At 43.2% G+C, this 11,013-nt stretch overlaps 1 protein-coding gene across 1 annotated transcript; it reads left to right on the forward strand.

Moving 5' to 3' along the window:
* Positions 1–6,039: 6,039 nt before the first annotated feature.
* Positions 6,040–10,728, forward strand: RBMX2 (RNA binding motif protein X-linked 2). The gene is made up of 6 exons (XM_028715603.2): positions 6,040–6,144; positions 6,694–6,809; positions 6,924–6,975; positions 8,924–9,053; positions 9,393–9,570; positions 10,152–10,728. Exons 1-6 carry the CDS (start codon positions 6,140–6,142, stop codon positions 10,508–10,510), a joined length of 840 nt encoding a protein of 279 aa, XP_028571436.2. The 5' UTR covers positions 6,040–6,139; the 3' UTR covers positions 10,511–10,728.
* The last annotated feature ends 285 nt before the right edge of the window (positions 10,729–11,013 follow it).

Consider the following 11,013-nt stretch of genomic DNA (forward strand, 5'->3'; position numbering starts at 1 on the left):
TACATTCTTGAGTACCTATCTGACAGTTAAAACAGTAAGCCTACACTTAAAACTTCCCCTCTCTTTCTCCTGACTGGCTGTTGGTTTCACCAGCTGTCACTGGTTTCTGAGTCACCAGGAGGCAGGCCCAGGGCTTGACTGTCACAGCCTTGTCTATGAATGGTGGCTGTAAATGGTCTGGTCTCCTCTCTTCCTAACTGGATTAACCAGGATGCTTAGTACTGAACAGAGCAGTGCTCACTGACTTAAGTTGGAGCTGATCTCTGAGCTGATCAGTGGGGAAAGTTCACCCATCAAAGATTGGCTGAAAGGTTGAAACCTAGTGCTCATTGATGTGTCACTTCCAATATTGTCAGTTTGCTTTAAAAGGCCTGGTTCCTAAACTATATTACCAGGGGATGGAGGAGCTGCTATGACACAATGATGCCCAAACCCAGCTACATTAAATGTCATAGTTTCTCCATTGATATGCTTGAGCAGCCATCTCTTCTATCCTTGGGGACATTTAAAAATAGCCACTTCAGTCTACCTAGTTGTCTGTTATTTTCTCCACTTACACAGCTAGTTAGCTATTAGGGGGCTGGCATTTTATAGGGCAGGGCGGGAGGAAGGAATAAGAACATAGGACTTATGCCTTATGCTGAGTTGAATGAATTGGTCCATCAAGCTCTAGAGTTTTGGACAGGGTACACTACAAACCGTACCTGGTGATGCCAGGGGTTAAACCTGAGACTGTATGCATGACGCATGCTCTAGCACTGAGCATCTTCCTCAATGCAGCATGGGGAAATGTTTCCCCTTGCACATTTTTTTAACTATCTGCAAAACTCCTGGTTAGCCTAACTCCAGTGGTCTCTCTCTTTTGTACAAGGATTGTGTTGTTTTGGCTCCAACTCTGTAAGCATGAAAGGACTTGAATTGGCATTAGTATATCATAAAATCATAGGATTATAGAGTTGAAAAGGACCACAAGGATCATCTAGTTTAACCCCCTGCAATGCAGGAACCTTTACCCAAAATGGGGCTCAAACCCACAACCCTCAGATTAAAAGATCTCATGCTCTACTGACTGAGCTATCCCAGCAAATCCATCCAAACCTGCAACAGAATCTGCAAGAGAATGTTGCATTATGAACTGCTCCTGCTCAGGATACTCCATTCCATTCCCCCTCCTTCCTTATTTTCCACCCCACTGCCTCCAGCTGTCAATTAGCATTCTGTGGCATCTGATCATGCTCAGAGTCTTCAGTGGTTTTCCCCTTTAGGGGCTTTTTTCACAAATATAAAATAAAATGTTTTGTACTTTGTAAATCTTGGAGTTACCCTGATCCTGCTGATGCCTCCCTATCACACATGGGAAGTACTATTTTGGTTACATATGCAATGACACTCACCACCTGAACATTAAAAATAGAGGGGATTGTGATACTTTCTTCATGGAGATGGGGAATCCCATTTAAATTTATCTGATCAGGCATAAAACTTGCCTAGGTCATCTCTGAGGAGTGTATTATTAATGTGGTTCTTCTCAGACCTGTCCGGCTATCTGTGGAAGCAGAAACACCATCATGGGAAGGAACCACATAATTGATGGGGTCCGCATGGATCTTGTGAAACATTTTACTGGTGCATCAGCTTTTGTGGATTAGAGCAGAGATGGGGAATAAGCTGCTCTCTATATGGGGATGGGGTATATAGCTCCGTGGTAGAGCATCTACTTTGCATGCAGAAGATCTCAGGTTTAATGTTGACATCTCCAGGTTGAACTGGGAATGCCCCTGTCTGACACCTGGAGAGGTGCTGCAAGCTACAAGTAGACTACGTGTAGCGAGCCTTTGGCCAGATGTTACTGAACTACAGCAACCATCAGTTTCAGCAAGCATGGTCATTAGTTAGGGAATGATGGGAATTGTAGTTCAGCAACACCTGGAAGGACAAAGGTTCCCCATACCTGCTGTAGACAACATTGAGCTAGCTGGACCAGTGTCTGTGTTCCAGTTGTGTTCGACTCTCAACTCCCATCAGTACCTGCCAGCATAGCCAATGGTGAGGAATAATGGGGTGCCAGACAAAGCTTTCTGGGAAGGCTGTACCATAACCAGCATGCTACTCCCTGGTGCAGCCTTTCCCAACCTTGGGTCCGCAGATGTTGTTGGACCACAGTTCCCAACATTTCTGCCCATCGAGCCATGCTTTCTGGGATAACGGGAGCTTTAGTCCAGCAATATACGGAGACCCAAAAGATTACACTAGTGGTTCCCCGCTTATTTCATTTGATGGGGTCACTCAGAACAGGACCTCTAAAGGAGATCATAATGTTTAGGTAGGTACATATGAGGGAAGGCAGATATTCAGGTAACCTGGCCCAATACTCATGAGCTTTAAATATTAAAAACGTCTTAAATTGGGCTCGGAGATTAAATGGGAGCCAGCGAGGCTGACAAAGCACAGGTATTGTATGGTCAAATATCTGCAGTTCTGGACCAAATGGGCCCCACCAAGCTCTGTCTGCCCTCAGCTAGCCCCAACCTGCCTGCCTTCCTATTTTAAACCAGTCAGAAGAGTGGAATTGCTTGTCAACTTCCTCCTCCACAGTCTACATGTTGGCTGGAAGGAGGATGGGGACAAAAGAAGAAAAGGTTGGCTCTGCCTATTATTGGCTCTGTATCTGATATTCATTTTGCCTCGGTCTCCTGCTAGCCTTCCATCCTACCAGTCCCAATGGACACCAACCTTCCCTGTTGGTAACCAAATGGACCTGCCCTGATACAAACACTGGGAGGGTGTGGGAGAGGTTGTCCTGGGAAAAGGCATCTCAGGGGCATCTTTCAGCCCCTGCAGCTTTGGTCCCTGATACCACACTGCAATAGGCCAGAAGTCAAATAAGCCCAGTGTGGTAGTTGTTTATAAAGGAGAGGTAAATGTTTAGAAATGGACCAACACTTATCAGGCACTGGTGATGTCATTGCCTGCTGAAAAGTAATTAGCTGGCTCTTTATGAGGCTGGTCGCTGTTGCTCACACCTCTTTGCTTCCTTCCTACTCACACCAGCTAGAAATGCCAAAGGAGCTCTTTAAGCCCGCAGGACAGTGTTGTTTCTTTTACAAACATTTGTACAGTGCTTAGATCGTTAATAAGATGCTGAACTATAAAAACACAGTTTGTTGGTGTCATAAATTGCAGGACAAGGTCTTCAGTGCTCCCATTCCAGTCTGGTTAAAGTAGTAGTCTTCAACTTTTTCAGACCCAGGACCCACCCAACATGCCTTTGAGGACCCACTTCTTATTCTGATTACTATAGTATACCATAATTGGAGCGGGGGTGGGGAGTGCTGCTGACATTACCCACACCACCTTAGATCAGGCTATGACCCAGTAGTTGAGTTGAAGGACCAGTGAATTAAATGATGCTTACAGTAATTCACAAAAGCTACTAGTCTACAATTATTAGCTGGGTGCAACATGTAGCTGGCCCTCTAAGTGTCCCTATTTTCCAGGGAAAGTCCCAGATTAACATAAGCCATCCAGGTTTCTGATTTTACTCTGAAATGTCCCACTTTTCTTTAGAAAGTCTCTATTTTCATCGAATAAATGTTGACGCATATGATAGAATGTCCCTATTTTCATAAGAGAAATGCTGAAGGGTATGGAGTTATGTGACCCCAAGCCAAGGAGATAGGTAACTATTGATATAGTAACTAGAGGTGGTTGGCTTTTTCTGCCCAACTCTGCAAGGGACTGAGTCCCCTAAGCCCGGAAACTTATGTCCCCACTGTGGAAAGACGTGTGGATCCAGAATTGACCTCCACAGTCACTTACAAACACACTGTTAAGTCAGTGTTCATGGAAGACAATCTTACTCACCAAAGAAGAAGAAGATGATCAGTCAGAGATAAATGGGTGGAGACAGGATAGTGAAAGCAAGGCAGATCTTCATTTTTCTGTTGCAACAGAGTTCCCTCCCCTCCTTTCAAGGAGGTAATAGAGATCCAGAACAAAGTGTCCAGGGACCTTTAAAGGCTTTTGGAATTGCCAACCCCTTAGCCCAAGACCACCCTAAAATAAGGTTACCAGACATCCCCGTTTCCCAGAACAGTCCTCGGATTTACAAATCAGTACCCATACAAAATCCATTGAAGTTGAAAAGTATCCCGGGATCCATTGGGAAAAAATCTGGTAACTTTACCCTAATTTCAGAAGGGAAGGGCTGAATTGCAGGCAGTTTTGTTAATGGGATTTGCAAGTGAAAATACAACTGGAAAGCTTTCCCCATTTTCTCCTATTGCAGAGGAACATTTGATGTCACTTTGGGAGAGTCAAAATTGCTTCAGGATTGCTCTCTTGTACTATTTCAAACATGTGGTTTATATACTTAGGTATGTGTGCTTACCTTATGCATTTATGACCACTTATTCTATATTTGAGGGACGCGGGTGGCGCTGTGGGTAAAAGCCTCAGCACCTAGGGCTTGCCGATCGAAAGGTCGGCGGTTCGAATCCCCATGGCGGGGTGTGCTCCCGTTGCTCGGTCCCAGCGCCTGCCAACCTAGCAGTTCGAAAGCACCCCCGGGTGCAAGTAGATAAATAGGGACCGCTTACTAGCGGGAAGGTAAACGGCGTTTCCGTGTGCTGCGCTGGCTCGCCAGATGCAGCTTGTCATGCTGGCCACGTGACCCGGAAGTGTCTTCGGACAGCGCTGGCCCCCGGCCTCTTGAGTGAGATGGGCGCACAACCCTAGAGTCTGTCAAGACTGGCCCATACGGGCAGGGGTACCTTTACCTTTACCTATTCTATATTTGATACCTTAGAATTCTGATAAAGCTATACAACCTTTAGAAGACATCTGAAGGCAGCATTGTATAGGAATGTTTTTTTAAAAAAATATGTTTAATGTATTACAGTATTGTATTTTTATATATGTTGAAAGCCACCCAGAGTGGCTGGGGCAACCCAGTCAGAAGGTGGTGTATAAATAATAAAATTATTCTTATTATTATTATTATGGAATAAGACGTCCCTATTTTAATGGGAGAAATGTTGGAGGGTATGCCTGTAGTTGAATTGACTGGAAACTATTATTACTATGCTATTATTACTGTTACTATTATTACTAATTTCTTACCCACCCTCCTGCCACATACGGTCCGGTGACGGGTTATGAGAAATTAACTGTACAGTACTGTATTAAGAACAGTTTCCAGCTGGATGAGTATGTGTCCATTTTTGTATTGTTTTTAAACTCTTTTGTTTTGTTTGTGCTGTAGTAACTGTTTCTACTTGTTTCTTTTATACTTTGTATATTGCCTTGGAACGTATGTGGAAGGCAACTAATAACATAACCCACAGCTGTCAACGTTCCCCTTTTTTAAAGGAAAATCCCCTTATTCCGAATAGGATTCCTCGCAAGAAAAGGGAAAAATTGACAGCTATGACATAACCTACCCTAATTCTCCACTGTTTTTTAAACTCTATGCAAAGCAGACGCTCTTTTCCTGAGGGGCCTTTCCCTGAGGGGCTGCCTCACTCACTAGGAAAGATGCCCCTTGTACAATTTACACACGAGGAGCACAGCCACCAGTGTCCGCCGATACCCACATTTTTAAACACCTTGGGTTTGAACACGTAGGAATTCAAACCTTCTGCATCTTAAAAAGAGTTTATGAAATTTAAAAGCATTAAAACATGTTTATTGCATTGACATTTAGTTTGGATCATATTATTTATTAATCAAAACGCAGACAATTGGAATCGAAGCCCCGCGCTCCAGAGTAGTCCGATCCCCCCCAATGGAACCTCCCATTACGAAGGACAGAAGAATTTTCACCAGAGGGATGTGAAAGGCTAGAGCGACACCGCTTGGCACCACCAACGCCAATGGGCGGGTTTTCAAATTTCTGAACGGCGATGTTAAGAATGCGTTCTACACTGTTTCTGTCTCTATGGTTCTATTGCGTTATAGAGCTCCTAGAAGGCAGGTTGGGACAGCATGGCCGAGAGAGACGGAGTATCGGGATTGGTCATCTCGTCAGGAGGCGCGACCTATCAGGGACAGGAGGAGGCGGGACTACGCGTGCGCGGCCGGCCGGGCTTGTGCAAGGTGTTTTTTATCTGGTTGCACGCAAGAGACGAAGAGAACCCCCATGAAGTAAGTGAGCGGGCGGGGGTAGGGAGGTTTTGTTTTGGTATGGCGTGTGGAGGTTTGGGAGAGCGAGGGGGCTTCTCTTGAATCAGCGCTCGGCCCTATAGATCGTCTTTCCGAGAGCCGAGATCCAGCCTGAAACGTGTGACGCCCTGACACGGAAGAAGAGCACGTCTGAATTTGCGCAAGATCGCCACGCATTCCTCTCGGGTCCTAACTGTCAACGTTTCCCTTTTTTAAAGTGAAATTCCCTTATTCCGAATAGGATTCATCGCAAAAAAAGGAAAAAGTTGACAACTATGCCTTAAATATGCCTCAGTATAGTGTGGGGCTAGGACGAGATCGGCGACATGCAAGTCTCTTTATTCTGCCATGAGCCTCGCCGGGTGATATTTCTCTAATTACCTCTCTGTTCCTCACGGGGACGGGTTTTTTTAAGTTGCGGAAGGACCATGTACGCTGGCGCGAATTGCTGGGACACCCTTCAGGGTGGTGAGAATGCATGTGAAGTCTGTCCTGAACTCACACGGCTTTTGTTTCTCTCTCTTTCTCTAGTCCACTAACCAAAGTGAAGCTTATCAACGAGCTGAATGAGCGCGAGGCACAGCTTGGTGTACAAGAGAAGGTCTCCTGGCATGCTGAGTACAGCGACAGTGCCTGGGTGTTTGTGGGTGGGTGTCAAGCGCAGAAGCAGCCTCCGATGCACAATCCCTGAAAGTATAGCAGTTTGTGCGACTTTTGCTGGGAACTGTACTTATTTCCTCCTCCCCTTTTTTTGCTTCTAGGTGGTCTTCCCTATGAGCTGACAGAAGGCGACATTATTTGTGTGTTTTCACAGTAAGTGAAAAATTGAGATCTATTTTGTATTTTACATAAAAAACATAAACAAATGAATTAAATACATAAACATATAATCCCTTTTTTGTATTTCATTTTTTTATTAGTTATCCAAATTTTAACAAATCAATCCAAATTATTTAAACATTTTTTTAAATAATTAGCTTTCCTGCTCCTGTGCAAACATATGTCCAATTCCTCCAGTTGTTGCCTTCTTCATTCTTCTTATTTAATCATCTTCTCATCCTTCTATTCATTTTAATTCATTTACATAGCTAGCCGCTCTTGTTGCCTTACAGTCAGCTCCTCTGTTATTTCCCAAACACATAAATGTCCGTGAGCAGCCTTTCAGGCACTCTTCTCAGGTCTGGTGTGAAGAGAGATTAACTGCCATCATTTATTGTCCACTCAACATTCCATTTCTTTGAGAACTCCTTTGAAGGCATTCCTTTTGACTTCCCTCCCCCACATTGTGGATCTTAATGAAATGATTTTCCCCACTCTGTATCTCTATCACAACTATTTTTATAAATCCTTTGTCAATCCATAGTTCAAATTTTTACTACAGATTTTCTGTCAACCCTACCAATGTATGTAATTGTTCACAATAGCTTTTCAAATAAATTATAAACTTTCCCCATTCTTTATTAAAGACTTCTTCCTGGTTTCTAATTTTTTCTGTACGTTTTGACATCTCAGCATAGTTCATCAGTTTTGTCTGCCACTCTTCTTTGGTCGGTGTTGTACCATCTTTCCATTTCTGGGCTAAGAGAGTGTGCACAGCCGTGGTCACATACATAGTTTTGTCTGGCCCATTGGGATCTCTGGTCCTATAATACCTAAAAGAAAAGCTTCTGGTTTCTTAGGAAAAGTTGTTTTCGACATTTTTTTCAGTTCATTATATATCATTTCCCAGAGGTCTTTTAAAACATTTATGGTGCAGTCTACTCAGAAGTAAGCCCCATCAAATTCAATATGACTTATCCACACTTCCTTTTGTTCTGCTGCTTTCCCCTGGGGAAAGCCATTCTTTATAGTGCTTGATGATCACAATTCAGGTTTTCTTCAGATTGATGTTCGCTCCAATTTAGAATTAAAAGAGAGTGTTTACCCTGGGAAAGGAGCAGGGCAAGGGGAAAGCCGCTCGGACCCATCCATAAAAAGCACAGGGCAAGCAGAAAACTACTTGGACCCGTGCTTTCTAGATATGGGACATGAAATTAATGGACAAGGCTGAGTTAGGTCCATTAATTAATAGTGTTACAACCCACCCCAGTCTCCATGAGTGGTGTGAGACTCCCAGGTGTGCTTTCCAAGGTCTGTGAGCCTGTTGAATACAATGAGACACAGCAGAATCTGTGGTGTCATTATGATATGTGTTTTATTTACACATATATAGAACTTGTGTCTAGATGGAGGGACTGCAGAGTGTTTGCATCACAAGATGGTCCTATTCCTCCCATGCTGCAGCCTCAGATTCCAAGAGACTGCAAACATCATGTCTGACCCTCTCTGCAGCATTGTGCTTTGCCTCCCCAAACACCCACACTCCAGCTTGAAAAGGGACACCTTTGTCCTGTTTGCTTATCTCATCCATCACTGCAATTCTGCCCCTCCCTTCTGAAATTCTGGCTTCTTGTCTCTGCTAACTATCTCTCACTTCAGGGAGAGGCTTTCCCCCATTGTAAGTGGGGAAATAGCCTGGCTGGCTATTTATGCATTGCAAACAGAATGCCATACTAGATGGATCTTGATGTGACCCAGTGTGGCAGTTACATTCATGGATACAATTTTTGAAGCATGGTTATACTCTTCTCACCTCTCTGCCTTGAGAAATCAAACCCTACCTCAGCATTTGTGTTTTCTTAATATTTCTTGGCTTGCCTTGTATCCTTCCATGTTTTCAGTGTGAAGCCTAAGTTCTGTTGATCTCTGTTTTTCTTTTCAGGTATGGGGAAATTGTGAACATAAATCTAGTACGTGATAAAAAGACAGGGAAATCCAAAGGTTTCTGTTTCATTTGCTATGAAGATCAGCGAAGCACCATTCTTGCGGTTGATAATTTTAATGGAATAAAGGTTGGTTTGGCAATTGGAGACATAAAGTGTCTAGAATTCCTCTCTGTTGTACTTAGCTACTAGAGTCACGCTGTGATAAGTCCTCACTCTAGAAGATGCATTGAGTCACCAGACTCTTCTAGGAAAGGTTTGCGGAAATTGAGCATTTTCAATATCCCTCAAAAGGACTAGTCATAGTATTCTGTCAGGCATCTTAACATTCTATGAGTTTAGTTCTTATTTTGCTCCAGGCTTATGTTTTGTGGTGCCACTTCTGCCTAAATCAAAAGAAGAGGAGAATAACAAGGTTGACAGTTTAGATGTGTTTGTTCCATAATTGTAATGATTCTCTGTTCACAGATTAAAGGAAGGACAATTCGTGTGGACCATGTGGCTAACTATCGCCCACCAAAAGACTCTGAGGATATTGATGATGTAACAAAAGCTCTCCGAGAAAAAGGATGTGGTGCTAAAACACCTCCAAGTTCACCAGAGTCTTCAAAAGATAGTGAGGTGGTAGTAAAGAAACACAAAAAAGGTAACATCTATGTGTGTGTCTGAAAATTGTGAAGTCTGTTTGAAACTCCCAAGTCTAGAAATATGAGCCAGCTTTTGATTCTTAGAAATGACTAGTGCGCAAGGCAGTGACAAAGCATGCTGGAAAGTCCAAAGTTATGTCATCTTCCCTGCCTCTCTTGAGTTATAGTATGCATTTTACCTGACTAGTTGTCGAATATCTGCTAGGATTGTCTAGCCTTTGTTTAACGGGTGGTTTGAGGAGGTGAGGGTGAAGGAACTGAAACAGGTGGCTAGCCTTTATGTGTATTTCTCTTAAACTGTTGCCCTTGATCCTTACAATGTATAATGCAAGGTCAGCAGTAGGGCAGAACTGATACCAAGAATAAAAAGAATGAACTGAATTTGGGAAAGATGGCGTCTAGAAATATTTCATGTCTGAGTGTCTTGGGAATGTTAGGGCATATGACACACTAGGAAGAAGAGTTTCCTGGAGAGATGAAATATTTGGGGATGGTTAGGTGAAAGAGCAGAAATAATGAGGACCTTTAGTAGGGATGTGGCAAACTTTTTTGACCTCTGTGTCTTGCTGTTCGTCTAAAGAGAAAAGCAAGAAGAAGAAGAAAGAGAAAAGAGAGCACCGAAAATGTGCAAAAGAGGAACAACTTGTAGACTCGCCTCCTTCTAAAACCAGGATCAAAGTGGAGAAGGAAGACCCAGGATATGAATGGCATGCCAATGCAAGTCAGCAGACCTGGAGTAGCACATCTGGGCACAAACATGCAAGCAGGGCACATCATGAACAGGAGTCTAAGTATGAGCATGTGAGAGTGAGGTCTCGAGACAGAGCCACAGACAGGGACAGGCAAGAACAGAGAACAATCCACAGTGAGAAGCACAAGAAGGTAGATACTTCCAAAGAAAGGCCCCGAGCAATAGAAAGCAGAAGATCCCGGGAGTGATGGGAGAGAAGAAAAGCCCTGCAAGGAGGAGTCTTCAAGCCACCACAGACCCACCTGACCCTGTGACATGCAGGGAGCCCTGAATCCTTGGTGGAGTGAATGTTGTGTGCTGTTGGCCTCCGTGTGTTTTTAAGTAACTTTTTATTGTTTTAGAAATAGAAATAATGAATTTTGCAAATAAATGGACCATGTCTTCACATGTCATTTGTATATCACAATCTTGTACCTATTATTTCTCCACTAATCCCAATATCACATCACCCAGTTTTTTATCAGCAAGGGAGAGTTAAACAATTTGAACACTGGGAATTCACATTGCAAGATTTCTATACCAATAATCAACCTATATTTGGTAACGAAATAAAATTAACTTCGTCAAATCTAAAACACAAACTGGATTTATTTTAATCGTATTCGTAGTTTTATTATAAAAGAACATGTAAAAACACAAGCTCTGAGAGCCTTAACACAATTTGAAACTTTATTAAGCATAAAGGATTAGT

Source organism: Podarcis muralis, chromosome Z, assembly GCF_964188315.1.
Source record: "Podarcis muralis chromosome Z, rPodMur119.hap1.1, whole genome shotgun sequence".
Taxonomy (NCBI): domain Eukaryota; kingdom Metazoa; phylum Chordata; class Lepidosauria; order Squamata; family Lacertidae; genus Podarcis; species Podarcis muralis.

What these genes read in the sequence shown, in the direction of transcription:
- RBMX2 (XM_028715603.2), top strand. An exon ending in ATTATTTGTGTGTTTTCACA is followed by an intron (nt 6,976 to 8,923) that starts GTAAGTGAAAAA and finishes TTTTCTTTTCAG; the next exon opens with GTATGGGGAAATTGTGAACA. An exon ending in AGTAAAGAAACACAAAAAAG is followed by an intron (nt 9,571 to 10,151) that starts GTAACATCTATG and finishes GTTCGTCTAAAG; the next exon opens with AGAAAAGCAAGAAGAAGAAG.